General features: G+C 47.3%; 8 protein-coding genes across 8 annotated transcripts; 6 read left to right on the top strand and 2 right to left on the bottom strand.

Moving 5' to 3' along the window:
• Positions 1–101: 101 nt before the first annotated feature.
• HD556DRAFT_1309144 (uncharacterized protein) lies at positions 102–1,087 on the top strand (the record flags this gene model as incomplete). The annotated part of the gene is made up of 7 exons (XM_041300238.1): positions 102–158; positions 217–286; positions 366–416; positions 446–477; positions 590–678; positions 724–802; positions 860–1,087. 7 exons carry the CDS (start codon positions 102–104, stop codon positions 1,085–1,087), a joined length of 606 nt encoding a protein of 201 aa, XP_041159163.1.
• A 382-nt stretch (positions 1,088–1,469) lies between these two features.
• HD556DRAFT_1444270 (uncharacterized protein) lies at positions 1,470–2,753 on the bottom strand (the record flags this gene model as incomplete). The annotated part of the gene is made up of 3 exons (XM_041306753.1): positions 1,470–1,793; positions 1,850–2,542; positions 2,616–2,753. The coding sequence occupies 3 exons, from the start codon at positions 2,751–2,753 to the stop codon at positions 1,470–1,472; spliced, it is 1,155 nt and encodes a 384-aa protein (XP_041159162.1).
• Positions 2,754–3,146: 393 nt separating this feature from the next.
• On the top strand, positions 3,147–4,125 carry HD556DRAFT_1444269 (uncharacterized protein; the record flags this gene model as incomplete). Its single annotated transcript, XM_041306752.1, has 5 exons — positions 3,147–3,339; positions 3,386–3,484; positions 3,534–3,836; positions 3,868–3,935; positions 3,988–4,125. The coding sequence occupies 5 exons, from the start codon at positions 3,147–3,149 to the stop codon at positions 4,123–4,125; spliced, it is 801 nt and encodes a 266-aa protein (XP_041159161.1).
• Positions 4,126–4,606: 481 nt separating this feature from the next.
• HD556DRAFT_1309141 (uncharacterized protein) lies at positions 4,607–5,770 on the bottom strand (the record flags this gene model as incomplete). The annotated part of the gene is made up of 5 exons (XM_041300237.1): positions 4,607–4,662; positions 4,714–4,878; positions 4,939–5,042; positions 5,092–5,513; positions 5,564–5,770. The coding sequence occupies 5 exons, from the start codon at positions 5,768–5,770 to the stop codon at positions 4,607–4,609; spliced, it is 954 nt and encodes a 317-aa protein (XP_041159160.1).
• A 1,328-nt stretch (positions 5,771–7,098) lies between these two features.
• On the top strand, positions 7,099–8,261 carry HD556DRAFT_1432514 (uncharacterized protein; the record flags this gene model as incomplete). Its single annotated transcript, XM_041305130.1, has 4 exons — positions 7,099–7,299; positions 7,355–7,669; positions 7,707–7,728; positions 7,894–8,261. The coding sequence occupies 4 exons, from the start codon at positions 7,099–7,101 to the stop codon at positions 8,259–8,261; spliced, it is 906 nt and encodes a 301-aa protein (XP_041159159.1).
• An 881-nt stretch (positions 8,262–9,142) lies between these two features.
• HD556DRAFT_1444266 (uncharacterized protein) lies at positions 9,143–10,481 on the top strand (the record flags this gene model as incomplete). The annotated part of the gene is made up of 7 exons (XM_041306751.1): positions 9,143–9,502; positions 9,565–9,772; positions 9,822–9,859; positions 9,914–10,102; positions 10,152–10,218; positions 10,288–10,295; positions 10,341–10,481. 7 exons carry the CDS (start codon positions 9,143–9,145, stop codon positions 10,479–10,481), a joined length of 1,011 nt encoding a protein of 336 aa, XP_041159158.1.
• Positions 10,482–10,660: 179 nt separating this feature from the next.
• On the top strand, positions 10,661–11,779 carry HD556DRAFT_1444265 (uncharacterized protein; the record flags this gene model as incomplete). Its single annotated transcript, XM_041306750.1, has 1 exon — positions 10,661–11,779. The coding sequence occupies one exon, from the start codon at positions 10,661–10,663 to the stop codon at positions 11,777–11,779; it is 1,119 nt and encodes a 372-aa protein (XP_041159157.1).
• Positions 11,780–12,437: 658 nt separating this feature from the next.
• On the top strand, positions 12,438–12,683 carry HD556DRAFT_1215270 (uncharacterized protein; the record flags this gene model as incomplete). Its single annotated transcript, XM_041296666.1, has 1 exon — positions 12,438–12,683. A coding segment is annotated over one exon (246 nt), but the record flags the coding sequence as incomplete, so codon positions are not given.
• Between the last annotated feature and the right edge of the window lie 3,826 nt (positions 12,684–16,509).

Raw genomic sequence — 16,509 nt, 5'->3', positions numbered from 1 at the left:
TCTAAGTACTGTCTCAGAGTAGTGATCATGGCAATAGTAAATTAAACACTGACCATCTCTAGCACTAGGAAAGAGTTTATTTCCTTCATGCTCAAGCCTGAATGCAGAAGCCATGTGGCAAGTTTCTATTCCCTGTGACCACTGAACAGGTAGTAAAGGTTTGTTTTGCAGTAGATGCTATTTTCATCAGCATCAAATAGGCTCAAAAATGTGTAGCCCTGCTCAAAAGCCAGTGGGGGACTCCAGAAAGTGATTGGTTACTTTGGCCTCACTGCTCTCATTTTGAGTTAGTTCTACCTTCAGAGTCCAAATTCTCTCCTTGGCTGCAAAAATCATAGTAATTCCTATCCTCCCCTTGTTCATAGTAGTAGGGGGCTTGAACATGAGTGTTGCTGACATCCATGAGATCATCTTTGGTGAGTAAGGTGGAGTTAAGTTGGATTAGATCATCTAGCCAGCTATTACATCCAGACTGAGGTTGGCTTATATGACGAGCGACAGAGGTATGGTTCTTGAATTTTTTTCTGCATAATGGGCAATGTGCTGGCGCCATGACACTGATATTGATACCTGACTCACGTACTTATAGAAAAGCAAAGTCGATCTGAATTTGGCATTTTCTGGATGTATGATGTTATCCTCATCGCCCAAGTTTGATATTGCTACTCTACAATCACTGTCAGTGCTTGCTTCTTGCTCTGATGACTCTACCCACCATTCTAGCTCCATCAACAAATGCAATGGGGCAGCACCTCGTGGTATATGTGACATATGCGAGGTTCTTGAAGCCATCAATTCAATTGTGAGTCCTTTTCATCTATTATTTCTACCATTCTTCATCACACCTTATATGCAATAGCCCGGAGCCCACAAACAAACAAACTCTGAAGCAAACCTTGTGCTTGATCTTGTAAGAGCCAAGCATGATGTTTTCCTGGCTCAGAAGGCACTTGCAGATTGTGTTATACAGGAAAATGAGGTGTTTGCAAGCCTGCTTAAAGTTCGCACAGCAGCCGCAGAGAAGAACATAGATGAGACAGACATTGGGCTGGGATGTATGAGAATCATATTCAAAGACCATGGTTGATCCCACTGCCCTCCCAATTCTCCATTATGAGGACAAGGTCAATCAAGTTCACGTGGTGCGTGTGCGTGTTCTCTTGCAATGTTGTTGATTCTAACGCTTCAGGCATGAAAGACTCACATGGGCGGCATTGTACAATAGTTTTTGATGGATTCAGAGTTTTACATCGTCATTTTGTGTTTATGCTTTCCTCATCTATTAGATATGTTGTATGTGAGGCTTATAATGGCCTTGAGTGAACCTCTTCGGCCAGTGTATGCATGTCAAAATCAACATCACCAGATGGAATGAGAGCCTCATCCTCTGAGTCATGCTCGGTCGGAGACACCTGACAGGTCTTGGCTATTGATCAAGTCGCATGACTCACTGATCTCTGTGAGTGAACCTAGGAGGTCGAGGGTGCAGCTGGTTTTGCTTGTTTGCAGCCGTGGGGCTTCTTCTCCTTGGCAGTTGCTTTTGAAGCAGTGGCAGCCTTCTTTTTTGCAACTATATCCTGCAAGGCATCTTCAGCCTCAGGAATCAGCCTGATGCACTTGACCTTCTTGTCCTCGCAGGCAGGACAGCTCTTGCAAACCTCTCCGATCTTCCGACCCAGCCAGACAACACATGGCCAATCTTCTTCTATGCATTGGACACAAGTTGTCGGATGAAGTCGCTGGGATGGCCATTCGGTGGTGGCGACAGCATTGTCATCCGACCAATCATCAGGCTTGAAATAGTAATGGTTAGTTGTGTCACTGAAGAGAAGACAAGGCGAGAGCTTACCCTTACAATGGGAGAGTCTGCACAACTCAGCTGAGGTTCCTTGAGCTCTTCGACATCGGTCAAGTTGCTCAACAAGCTGCCCTTGCTGGCAGGTTGCACTGGCACTACATGTTCAGCCGGTGCACCCATTCCTGGCTGAAGAATAATGGGACAACTTACTTTCTTGATGATGATCACTGCACCATCAGCACTTTCATCCTCATCATTGCTGACAAACCTCTTCAATCTCACTATCTTCCTTCTCTTAGAGGATGTTGCAGTCTTCTGCTGCAGTGCTGGATTTGTCTTCAAGACCTTGTGCTTTGGCTCGGTCACCCGAGTTTCTTCCCGAATATCAGAGTCGGTTCTGTCAGCCTTGCGTTTGGTGCTGGCAACAAATAAGTTGAACTTTGGCGCAGGAAGTTCTTCCGAATCCAATACCTCCAGTGATTCAACAATGGTAGATGGTTTGTCAGCAATCACTGGCAGCTGAGGGGCAGGAATAGTTGGTGCCAGAGTAATGTGATCCAGGCGTGGATATCCAATTGTCTTGTGGAATCGCACGTGACCAGCGATATGCGGGTCGTCCATGTTGACTGCAGACCAGTCGGGTAGAGTAACGATTTTTCGTGTCACAGGGTTGCTGTGGTCACGAATCTTGGCTGCACAAGACAGCAGCATGGGGGAGAACAAAGTGGAGACCTCCCCATGCTCCTATAATGAACGTGCCTGCAAGACACCCATAATGAGTTATTGGTCACAATATAATTTAATGTAGAAGACTTACAGTACTTTTTGTGATCTCATGTGTGAACACCATAGCGTTCGGATGACCTACTTGCAACTTCATGGATCTTACCATTAAGTGCTGGATGTCTTCCATCGCAGCATCAAGGGCAGCATTGGTGAGTTCAGAAGCTGACATGATAAGTACAAGTTCGGGTTGACATGTAGTTGGTTACAAGATATTAAAGTATGTTAATGAAGTTTGGGAGGGAAAAGTGAGGGCAAGGGCTGAGTATTTATAGGGAACGACAAATTGTGGAGATAACTCGGTCGTGGAATGTGACATTATTGGCAATTATTGTTCCCTGCGGTAAATGTGGGCTGAAGATCAATAAAATTATATTAGTGGCGCAATCTCGGCGCCTATCGTGAGAAATGTTCTATTTTCATTGTTGCACGTGTCCACAGCTGCTTTGTGGAGCCGTTCCACTGTGAATTCATCAAAGTCCATTGTTCCTTGCATCCACCCGAGTGGTGAGCTAACTTCTATAAAATCAGGCACGTTCATTTTAAAATTGCATTTCCTCCCATCATGGCTTCCCACCGCATGCACTTCACTCCACCTGTGAATGAAACTCGGCCTGATCCTGTTGCAACAACAGGTGAGTCCCATTCACTTCAAATGCAAGAAGCTCGTCGAGAATGGTGGGGTAATTTTGTCCCCATAGCCGATTGGGTGCCTCTGAAAATGAACAAATCCAAATTTGATGGAATGAAAATACAAAGTAAGTCCATTTTTAAGCACCTTGGCAAAGCAAACTAATTTATCAGAGTATCACATTTCACCTGAGATAGACCAACCAGGAGACCCTGCATGCCTGTATGATAGGGCATTTGCCAGTGCAAATGATACCATCAGTGAACTCACAGGTAAGTCCATATGTAATAATATCGGCTTCTAATAAAATATGACTTCTAGCCATGTTTCAAAATGAATGGGTCAGCAATAGACGGGCTGCCAACGCCGATATGGATGTGAGCTATGACCTCGGGTGGCATACTGCACCCAAAGCGGGCATTGATTCAGGTGAGATGACTGGACAGTCCATTGGAGTTGACCCTGAGGCCAGTTATGACCTTGGGTGGAATTCTGCACCCGATGCAGGTGACTTGACACCTGGAGAGTCTTTAGAAGTCAACCTTGAGGCTACTTATGACCTTGGGTGGGATTCTGCACCCACTTTGCATTCTGATTTACCACCCGAAACCACGCAACCATTGAGTCAGCTAGTTTTTATTCAGTGTTGGCACAGGAGGAGGCCTCTTGCCCGATGGGGCTGGAGCTGAGGCAGACTTGACAGGGTTTGGCAGGATGGACGAGGTGCCCTCTTTACCATGCGGCTGCTGAATCTGATCTCGGCGTCATATTTCAGCAGTACAAGAAGCAGGACCAATCTTGCGACCAGAATTCTGCTTCACCCGAGGTTTCTCTCCCACCCAAGGTTTCTTTGCCGGAGGTTTTACATTCTCCTCAGGTTCTTCAACTTGTGAATATTCTGACGAGTCTTTGAGCTGCCGAGGCGTGCTTCGTCAGTGGTTTTTGATTGTGCTTCACCTGGGCTGGCAACATACAAGGCTCGTCACCGTTAGAGTCTGCCTCCAAATCTTCCCATGATTCTTCAACCACCTGCCTTGTCTTTCTTAGTTGTACCTGGCATTGTGGTACTTTCTCGGGAACTATTTCATCATCTGAGCTACCAGTAAAATCATCATCCACCCGGCCTGTTGCAGTCTTCCCCCGAGCCATTTTCCTTGACGAAGACTTTTTAGTTTTCTCCGCCTTAGATGAGTATCTGATGCTACAGGTTTCACAGGAGATTTCACTTGGTCCTTGCACCACCACCTGCTCAATTTCAGAATATGACAATCTGATGCCTCCTGTTGGTTATACCAGAATTTGAGCAAGGCCGTGGCTTCCTCCCGGTTCATCCTTGATGGCTCCCGAATTCGTGCACCATCCGGTAAGTACTTCCTCGGTAGCATTTCATCTTGTCAGGAAGATAGTTCCTTCCACGGCACAGAGTCTTTGGGCCTCCTGGAGCATGCGGCTGTATTTGATTTAAGATCATCTGATTTGTTGGGGCATGGAAGCGACCTACTGTAATGCCAATTTAAAAATGCTCGGACCACCACCTTCCTGGTTCCCGATTCCATCTCGTTGTAGTTCGGGAGGACGGGGACACTGCTGTCTCCTATGTCCAGCATGTATGTGTTGTCCTTCCTCCTGGCCTTATGCACCACACACTCATCTTCACCATCACCATCTACCGGGAGCACATAAGTCAGAAGTAAATCATCTACCGAGATTCTTAAACATTTCTTACCAAACAATTTAGCCACATATGGCTCCCACTCGGGCAATATGACCTGCCAGTCGCAGGTCTTTGTAAAACTTTCTGCCCCACCGAACTCATCGTTATAGTCGTGGCTTTTGGAACATGAGACATGTCTTGTTCGGGCGATGAAAACCAACTCACCCGGTCACCAACAGCTTGCCCTCTTCTGTCTTCCTTGCAGCCAAGACAAACACCCTCATTCCAGCCCGTTTGTACATCTCACTGGCGAAGTGGTGGATCATGCTCTCGCTCTTCTTTTTGGCGATGTCTATCTGCACCTCGGGAGGAACGCCCTGACTGTTCCATTCTTCTGCTGTCTTGACGGCCTCCTGAATCTCTTCCTCTGTCAAAGACTCTATCAATGCACTCAAATACTTCGAATAATGCTGGATCATTTCCGTTGATCCCGGTTTTACCCCTGTGTCATCCTGTATCTTGTTCAACAGCTCCTGTTTCCAGAGTGTGTTGATGACCCAACGATAAGTCCACCTCCTCCCCATGTTGATGGGGGGTTTTTGATCCTGCTTCCTGCCTCTGTGATTGCGAAACCAATTTCGGTACACCTGAAAGATGAGTCCGAAGGCATTCCTTACGAGCTGCTCTATAGACTCACCTTCTTTTGTTTCTCAAGCAGCTGTTTGTCCTTGGTTGGGGCCTTTAGTCGAGTCTCTAATGTCGCATCCTTCCATACCTGATTCCGGTCTTCACCTGAAGCAGACTCCCATTGTTCGACATAGGACTGCAGGACTTCAAGCTCCTGTGGAGTCAATGGCGGCTGCTTATTTGCATCCTTGGCTGGATTAGAGTCGCTGTCTGGCATATATGTATGTATAGAATGGATAATGTGGGTGTGGAAGGGTGGAGAAGGATGTGAGAGATGAAAGTCTGTCGAGTCTAATGGAGGTGGGTTCAGTGAATGAAGAATGTGTGACACTGGACCATCAGCATTTTTGGTTAACGGTTTGGTGACAGTATTATGTAACAGACTACTAGATCATATCATTATCACTTGCACAAGACAATCTTATGATATCATTCTGTAATAGACTAGCATTAAGCATTATCACTCAGCTGCATGCTTCCATAGCATCATTCTGCAATAGACTGGAGTAGACGATCACTACATGAAATGCATCTGACGATGCAACAGAATAGTCTTTCATGCCATTATGGTATCCAAAATTATTTGGTCATGATTACATAATAGGCTAATAGAATCTATAGGTAATGCTGTGATTACATTAACAACGACTTTGGTTGGACCTCTGATTTCATGTTTCAGCCCAATGGCCAGGACAATGATAAAGGAATGCACTCCTTGGGGCACAGCTCAGCTGGTGGAATGGAAGCCGAAGAAAACCACCCGAGGTCTCAAACCCAGGTGGGTCCTGGTTAAACGGACTCAACCAAGCAAGTCTGTTTCATCCTTGCCGACAAAATCTCCAACCAAGTGAGGTTCAGACATCATGCATCATCAATTATTCTCAGACTGCGATGTCGATTTCGACCACGGAGGGCAAGGGCCCATTCCATTCCCAAATATGAAGAGGCAGAGGAAGAAAACAAAGGCAAGTCTGTTCCCACATCTCCATCCCCATCTACTGGTTTCTGGCTGACAGCATCATCACAGGGTCCAAATGACTACCTCAGGGAATGGAAACACAGGACCAAGGATTACCTGGATATGTTCATGGCAAGGGAGGCTCCTCATTCAGACAGGGTGTGTTCATTGTGCAACCGAGACAGAGCTTATAGATGTCACGACTGTTTTTCTGAGCCAATCTTCTGCAGTGAGTGATGCCGAACACAGCATGTCCGACTGCCATTTCATAAGATTAGTCAATGGAACGGAGACTTCTTTGAGGAGAGCTCATTGACGAAATTGGGCATGGAGTACCACCTCAGCCACAGGAGACTCCCATGCCCGATGAACGTGGGAGGACATGAAGAGATCCGTTGGGAGGAAAAGGATGTATTTGACAACAATTCGGTGGATATGCCAGCCATCAAGAAATTTACTAACAATGAGGACACCTCTCCAACCAATGGTACTTCAAGACACAGGGGAATGCCTGTCATCAGGTGCATCGCGTGGGTAACAGTGATTGACATCACTGGTATACATTATCTCATAATCTGTTTCTGCCAATGCACCGATGCTCCCAATGCGAGAAACAATTGTTTCAAATGGGTTTGTTCATGGCCTCTTTCACCCAGCCTAGGACAGCATTCACATTTGCCTTGCTGAACAATTTTGCGCTTGACAATGTAGAGTCCGGCAATTCTGCTATGAACTACTACAATAAATTGCGGCGGAGAACGTCAAGTATCTTCCCTCACCTAGTACCGGTAGGACACATCTAGAGGATGGCTGCATATTGATGCTGATCCAACAGCTCGGCAGGATAGATACAGGGAATTGATGAGAGTGGCAAGGCAATGGCGGCAGCTGAAGCTTCTCAGATGCAATGGTTTCGCTCACGGAAAAACGCATCCTAAACTGGGCGAGCTGGGTCTCTTCTGCCTGACATGCCCACAACCCAGGATCAATGTTGCGCTGCCAACACAATACAATGAAAATCTCCACCCAACAAATCCGGATGATGAAGTATGGCTCATGGATGGCCTCAGGTTCATGGTCGGTAGAAAATGGTACAAAGCTCACTTGGCTGTAGCAATGGATTCAATGCAAAGGTCCAAGTGCAACAACCACCGGGCGGTAAATCAGGCCAATGCAACTCGGCACAAACTGGAAGCTACAGGCATTGGTGGATGTGCGTGTGCCAGACATGGATGCTTTGTCTCTCATTCCATGGTAGATTTTCAAAATGGCGAGAGGTGAGACATCCTGAGAATGACTTTGTTCACATTGGCCAACCTTCGGGACCAGGCAAATGAACATGGACTACGTGCTATGCAATGCTCTCAGTTACAACACTGAAGGATTGGAAACTGCTTTGACATTTTACGACATGAATTGCCAGTACAACAAATATCTATTGCGTCGGGTCGAGGAGAGCCCATATTTGGCAATCCCATTTGGAATGGAGGTCATCCCAGGAATTGGACTTTGGCATGTGCGCGGTCACCAGGACCAGTGCTACATGAGATACACTTCGAATTTTATCATGGGAGCGGCAAGAATCAATGGGGAGATCATGGAGACACTGTGGGCACCTCTCAATATCATATCTCCTTCCTGCCGAGGTATGTCCACTCCTCATTGGCAGGAGTGTCTTGACTACCAGATGAACGACTGCAATTTCATGAAGATGATTAGGATGAGTGAGACATCTGATGGCTGCAGATAGCCCCGCTGATCATCCTGCAGGCACACTCCTTTGTCGGAAATACAAAGAAGTCAAGCGAGGTGCTGCCGGGAGCAGCGAAGCCTTCAAAAAATTGAATGAGAGCGCGGATCCTGACACAGTGACAGAATGGGAGGAGCAAGAAACAGCTGCTAATGCATCTCGGGTGGAAGACCCGTTGTCCATGGATATATATGAGGTTCAGTTGGAAAAAGGTAGGTATCATGGCAGGCATAATTAGCTGGGCAACAATCAGTTGACCCGATTGTAGTGCTGAGTCGGAAACAAGTGGAGCTTGATATCCTGCAATCTCAAGGGCATCGACCCGAAGCTCATCGCAGGCTTGGCGCTGCCACCTGGATAGCATCCGGCATCACTATTGAGGAGTCCCAGATAGCTTTAGCCATGGACATATGAAAGCTCAGCAGACATCCTACTGAGACTCAGAAACTGTCTATCGCCCGTCGCAGGGTCGCTTTGCAACACACCATTGATGAATTCAACTGTGCTGCTGAACAATATCTCAGTCAAGGTTTTGACGCAGATGAAGATGTGCTGGACATGAATCTAGCATTCGTCGACGATGATACAGATACTCCCAAAGACAATTGGCAGGAAGTTGGCATAGAGCCCTCAGAAGATGGTCCCACAGCAGTCTTTTGCCCCGAGATTACTGTCATTCCTCTTCCATCAAACATCAGTTTGGCATGGCGCAATGAACTGTCGGTGACAGACCTTGTCACACAGGAGATTACCCTGAGAGAAGGACAGGCCAACAATCTTTTGCACCTTGAATGATGAGCCCACAGATACGGAGCAGGATAAAGTATCTACATTTTTTTCTTCTCTATTCTTGCATTGATTATTTGTACTCAAGGCTTACGATGTTCTCAAGTGTCGCCATGCAAAGAACAGGCAGCGAAAAGCTCCTTTGCCAACCTATCTGTCGAAGGGGAAGGGAAAGGAATGGGCACGCACTTTTAAGCTGTCTGGAGGAGCCTCTGCTGTTCAAGCGGTTCATAGATGCTCACCTACACTTCACTCATGTCCCTCTTGTTCAAAGTCTCCACGTCGACAATCATCTCAGCAAGACAGACATGTACGCACTTCATCCTCACATACGCAGTCTCCTCTTCAGTGCCCATCTCGACCAATCACTTCGTCAAGTTGTAGTCATACACAGCCCACATCTCATAGGAGCTCTCCACCATGCTCTCCATCTGACCATACTGTACCTTCACACCGTGAACGTTCTCGTACCTCTACACCTGAAGATGCTCATCAATCTGGCAACAGCAAATGAAAGGTCAAGACAAACCAAGAGGATCCCTCGAAGCTAGGATTTTATCCGCCCACTTGGCAAACATTCCTGCAGATGGCCAAGTTAGAGATGCAGTTGCAGGCTGTTATAGCTACTCCAGTTCCGGAATCCCAGGAAGCCCTTAACCTTCCAAGAGAAGTCTTGGACACTGTGCTATGGACATACCACGAGAAGAAGATTAAACTCGAGAGAGGTATGTTCTCCCTACTCCACCATCTACCCTTCTCACCTCCATTTTCAAGGCTACTTTCTGGAGTACACCATGCAGATGTGCTGGCTGGTACATTCTTTGTTTATTAATGGCTCATGCGCTCGCTGATACCATGTCCATGAGCTTTGCAATGATCTCTTCACCTTTCACACAGAACTCAAGAAAATTGTCATTTCTATTGCCAAAAGGGCATACAATATCTTCCCGCAGGGCTCCACGATGCGAAAGGAGGAATGTCAAAGGCAGGTCACTGCAGCCACCACTAGGCTCCTCAAGAGTGGTGACTACCTCCGGCTCCCTGACTCGTCTGGTGTAGGTTGTGATTCCTAGTCATAGCATCGTTTAAAATTAATTTTTGCAGGGAAATTTCAAGAACTTCACAGTGCAGGCTCTCAAGGACGCTTGTCTCGAATTCTACTACAGCAACAGTAAGAAAGCATTAAAGAACATGGACGAATTCCACTGAACAATCCCTGTTAATGCAATGCTTCTTGTAGCAGCGGTGGTATGCTTACAATTCTTTATTTTTTCATCGCTGATAATTCGACAGTTGAAGGGTGTTATCTCTGGCTTTCATGAAACCGGCACCGACAAGGTTCCTGAACTAACTGCTGAGCAATGTAGGACCCACTTCGTCAACTTACGGAAAAAAAACACCTTTTGGTTCCGTACCAAGTGGCACCCCGACTAAGACCCCGAAAAACCGTCCAAAACAGCTAGCAAACCGCCCAACAGCGGAGATGGCGTCATTGCCGTCCCATTTCAAATTCTCCTAATATCTCTGCTTCTCTCTCTAAAGTACATATACGCTAGACCCATAAAATCATCACAAATCAACAAAAACATAAGAAAAGAACAAAAAGCCTCACAATGCCGCTAAACCCTAAAGGACACCAAAAGACAAGTACACCGCCAACGCGGTCATCCTCAAGACTAGCTGTAAACGAGATTATAGCTTCGAATAGTGAAGTCAAGGACATAGTGAGCGCTCAGAACTATCTCACTCAGACGGCAATGGCCATCAGCGGCAAACCGTACTCCATTGACAACCTTTCAGACATTCTCTTCCACATCACGCAGCTCCCAGGAATGAATCTCCCAGCACAGAATGCCATAAGAGCAGTAGCTTTTCTACTCGAAGAAGCGGCTGAAATAAAAATGGCAGACAAAGTAGCTAAACTAGTTCTAACCGCCATCACTCCGCAAATTGCAAAGCTACAAGACACCTCGGAGAACATCACATCATCTGCATCAAAGCTCGAAACAACACAGGCTAAGATCACTGACGTCTCATCGAACCTCTCTGGGAACACTGCTGACAGAATTATAGACTCAGCAACAATAGATTCACATCTTGAAAAGATGCAAGAAGCTGTCACTACACTAACCACGCAAGTCAAAGAAGCAAACAATCAAGGGAACTACAAGAAGGCGCTACTCACAGGACTCGACACCAACACCGACCCTCTAACAACCCAAAGAGCAGCCAGAGACGCCATCAAAGCCCGCCAAATCCTAATCGACATCAACAAGGATAGTCAACTTGCCCCAGGCAAAGTCTCACACGCACAATTAGTCGACTTCATCAACAAAGCAATCAAGACCATACCCACCCAGGACTCCCCATCATTAGAAATACGCGCAATCAACCAGTTCAGGAATGGAGGTACAGTTATCGAAATGATGACAGCAGACGGAGCGCAACACCTCAAGAAACCGGAAATCAAGAAAAAGTTCCTCGAAGCACTAGACCCAATGGCATCCATCAAAGACCGCACATACCAGGTAATAATCCAATTCGTTCCGCTAACCTTCAATCCAGGAAACCCAGACCACATCGACAACCTCGAACAAGAGAACAACTGGAGCCAAGGTGTTCTAACATCTGCACGCTGGGTCAAGCCCCCGGAAAAACGCAACAATACTCAAAGTGTCGCTCACATCATGGCATCATTCAACGACCCGAACGTAGCTAACACTAGCATCTGAGACGGCATTACTCTCAACAAATACCGCCTCCAAGTCAAGAAGAACAAACGCGAACCCATATGATGCGCGAAATATCAACACTATGGTCATATAGCAAAGGAATGTATCTCTCACAGCGATGTCTGCGCTAACTGCTCGGGACCACACAGAACTAGTGAATGCACAGACAAATCAAGCACGGTATGCACTTCCTGTCAATCTGAAGACCACGCAAGCTGAGACCGATCCTGCCCAACCTTCATCCGCAAATGCGCAGACCTCAATGCCAGACAATCCGAAAACACAATGCCCTACTTCCCTACCGACGACACATGGACTCAAGTTCAAGCACCTTCCAAAGCCAAACCGTTCATCAGGAAGGAACCTACGCCGGAATATTCGGAACCCCCTCAACACACGCAAGGCACGCTCAAGAGACACTTTCCCCCTAGAGGAAGCCATAACACCAGAGGCTCACACCTACACCCGTCCCTCGGATTCTCATCTCATCAACACAACTCCCAACAGCAACGTTCAGTAACGCCAGCACGCTCCACTAACTCCCTTTATGTCTAGGACACTCAATGAACAAACAGTAAGACTATGAATCTGGCAAGAAAACTTAAACAAATCGGACACCGCCCAACATTGCATCCTTAGCGGCCCCTTCACGGCAAAAGAACAAGATATCGTCGTAATCCAGGAACCCTGTATTGACTTTCTAGGTAACACAAAGGCAACACCGGACTGGAACGTTATATACCCCTCGAATAGATATACTAATCCCAACAGACCATGCACAATCACCCTCATCAACAAACGACTCAATGCCAACAACTGGCGACAACTCCCATTCCCCTCATCAGACGTAGTGATAATCCAGCTCAGCGGACCCTTCGGCAAACTCACTATCATCAATATGTACGACGACTGCAAGAAACGAGAGGTCATCCCAGCCATCTCGGAATATCTAGAAAGGGAGATACGCACTATCTGCCCCTCCGCCGGAGATCACATAATTCTAATGGGCGACTTCAATGCACATCTGTCATATCCCGTATTCCGGACCTACATCCGACAATATTCCCACGCCTCATCCGGACCTTCGGACACCCTATCCATGTCTCCAGTCCTCTACCCATCCGGATCCCTGCACCTCTGCACATTCACATCCGCGCATCCATGTCCAGATCCCTTTACCTCTGTACATCACACCTCCATACCTCCGCAGCTAGCCTGCATCATTCATCCTTTGTCCTATTGCCCTAATATCATATCCTGTATATCCACGCTTCTTGTCCGGACATCCGGTCCAGTCCGGTGTAGAAACAACTATACTGCGAGGAGCAAACAAATGCTCCAAACTGTATCTATAATGTTGTGAGGTCGCGCGTTGCCTAGTCTGCTATTCTTGAGAAGACAAGTGCGTTCGACCCTAAAGGGGAAGCGAGTGCAGCAAGGTTCTAGAAGTAGGCGCTGAAGGCGCTACTGGTCGGCCAATGCGAAGCACGAGAAAGCGCGCAGGTACGCGCGAGGCGCGGGAAAGCGAAGGTACGCGCGCGTGAGCAGAGACAAGTGAGAGTAAGTGTGAGTTTGCTTAAGTGGTGATTAGATGAATAACAAGAGATACGAGCGCGAGGTGTCAAAGAATAGATTGCAACTATATTCTCTAGGTGGTAAGTGGGTAAGTGGGAGGTAAAGTCCAAAGTTCGAAAGTTTGTAATAGTATGTAATGCTGGCGCTTATATACGGCGCCTAAGCGCTGTCACGCGGAGCCGAAGCGCTACCGAGTAAGGTATGTAAAGATATATGTATGTAAGTAAGGGTCCATGATATAAATAAAGGTGGAATGATATGTAAATAAGGGAAATGGAAATACACGCACTAGAGAGCTTGGTGGACAGTGGATGGATGCTTCTGGATGGCTGGCGCTATAGGGCGATCAAGCGCGGGAAAGCGCGCGCGCGTATACATCGTAAAGCGCGGGAATGGTGCGCGCATGGCGCGGGAAAGCTGCGCCTCATATAGGGATAGCTGCAGATAGCACACAGAGTGATGCTACAAGTTCGTGCTATGTACTCCCTAGTGAATACTGCCATATCATGCCATGAGAGGCATGAGTCTCTACACCGGTCCGATCCGATCCGATATACGATAAGCTTCCTAATTCAATTCCTGTGCATATAATGTTGACACAGCCTATTCCTCTATTCGGTATTCCTTGTCCTCGGTATCTCGGTTATACTTACTACCGGTACGCTTACTGATCCGTTAACCTATGCTTCATTTCCGACTCGCGCTTGATAACTTTGCTTATGCTTCATACATAGCCTCGGACGCTTGCTTACTGATCTTTCCGTTATTTCCTTAGTATATAAACTCTTGTATATGTCCTGTAGTTCCTCAGTCTGAATATCATATTAGTCCTCGCACTAGATCTCACTCTAAGTCCTCACATCAGTTCTAGTCTATCGACTTAGTCAATATCCATCTCGGGCCTAGGGAGAAATTCCCTAGGCCAGAGCTCCGCTTATCCGCTCATCCGATCCTCTGAAGTTTCCGGACGTTCGTCCGAAACTTTCCCGCGGTCCTCCGGACCTATTCTGCTTCGGACTTTGTCCTTGCAGCCTTTCCTCTGTTTGCTTCTACTTAGGACTTGTCCTAAGTAGCCATTACACGTATCCGTATCAGGACGAAACCTCATCGTAATTTCCGGAAGTTCCTCCGGAACTTTCCCGCACTCGTCCGGAAGTTACTTGCACTCGTCCGGAAAGTCCTTCCGAACTTTCCCGCGCTTCGGATGTCCTTCGGACGTCCTTGGACTTTCTTCGGACATCATTCTGAAATTAAGGGCACATACTCGGGTAAGGGGCGCAGCGCACGAGCTGAAGCCAAGCCCCTCGGAATCAGTCCTACCCTTTGTGCACGGTCTTAACCACATCACCCACTCTGGGAGGAAGATTGCAACATACACCTTTGCACACCTCCAGACACTCAGGAAAACGCGCAAAACATTATTAATCTGATGGCCGACTACGACTTACAGATGGCTCTTCCAAAGAACATCCCGACTCTCCAATCCTCAAGCAGCGGCAATTGGACAAGACCAGACAATGTATTTTGCACGTCCCACATGCTAGATTCGTTCACTATCTGCAATACTACTCCTAGACGCCGACCGCCATGTACTGACCATGTTCCCATCATTAGCTCCCTAGATCTAGAAGTCCCCCGCGCCTCAACAGCCACGACAGTCAACTACCGCGAAGTTGACTGGGAAGAATTCAATAGCTCCCTCGCCCGTCACCTCAGTGCATACCCTCCCCCAGCACTCATCACCTCAGAAGAACAGTTTCAAATGGACGCCGCCAATCTTAGTGAAGCCCTTAAACGTACCATAGCCGACAAAGTCCCCAAAACGAAGCCATCCCCTCATGCCAAACAATGGTGGATGAAGGAGCTTACAAAGATGTTAAAACAGAAAGACCAGCTAAGTGCAGAATCGTATAAGATGAGAGGACTACCTGACCACCCCATACACGAAGAACATCGTAAGTTCCGCAACCTAACTACCGAAGCCATCCACAAGACCAAGCAAGAGCACTGGATCAGCTTCCTCGAAGAACTCAATTAAGAAAGCGTCTACACGGCCAACAAAATCGTGATGAAGCCCTACGGCGACGGAGGAAGAACAAGTATCCCCGCCCTAAAGACCAAAGACGCCAACGGCAACCAAGTAGAAGCTATCACGAATGAAGATAAGAGTATAGCCCTAGCTGAAGCATTCTTTCCGCCTCCTCCTCTCACCAGTTCAGTCCCTACTAACTTCAACTATCCAGAACCCGTCACCCCCTTCACTCCCATCCTAGCAGCACAACTCATTCGCACCATCAACAACACCAGCTCGTATAAAGCTCCCGGACCCGACGGCATATGTAACATAGTATTTAAATGTGCGCAACACCTCCTCGTCCCCCACCTCCTACGCCTATTCAACACAGTCTTCACCCTCCAAACATATTACGACCCATGGCGAGAGTTCACGACCGTAGTCCTACGCAAACCAGGAAAGACTGATTACTCCATCCCGAAAGCGTATCGTCCCATAGCCCTAATTAATACCACTTGCAAGCTACTTACCGCCCTAATAGCAGAACAAGTCACATGTATCTTAGAACAACACAACCTCCTCCCAAATACGCACTTCGGTGGACGCCCAGGCCGCACCACAACAGATTCCTACACCTCCTAGAAGCTACTGTCAAGAATGCGTGGTGTAACAACAAAGTTGCTTCAATACTCTTCCTGGACATCGAAGGTGCCTTCCCCAATGCAGTAACTGACCGGCTCGCTCACAACATGAAGAAAAGACGACTCCCCCCGGAAATAGTCGATTTCACAGTCAGAATGCTTACAGGACGACGCACGCAGCTACGCTTCAACGACTCAACTTCAAAGTGGATAGACGTTCGAAACGGAATAGGTCAAGGAGACCCCTTATCTATGATAGCTTACTTGATATATAATGCTGACCTTGTAGACATAGCTAACCCCCGCAAACAGGAAACAGCACTAGCCTTCGTCGACAACACGGCCTTCATCGCCATAGGCCCAACGTTCGAAGCCACCCACCGCACCCTGAAAGATATGATGGAACGACGCGATGGAGCACTCCAATGGTCTCAAGATCACAACTCAAAATTCAAAGTTAACAAATTTGCCCTAATAGATTTCACCCGCAGCAAAACCTG

Source organism: Suillus plorans (genome assembly GCF_016647745.1).
Source record: "Suillus plorans strain S12 chromosome Unknown HD556scaffold_35, whole genome shotgun sequence".
Classification (NCBI taxonomy): domain Eukaryota; kingdom Fungi; phylum Basidiomycota; class Agaricomycetes; order Boletales; family Suillaceae; genus Suillus; species Suillus plorans.
This window is presented reverse-complemented; position numbering and strand designations above follow the sequence as displayed.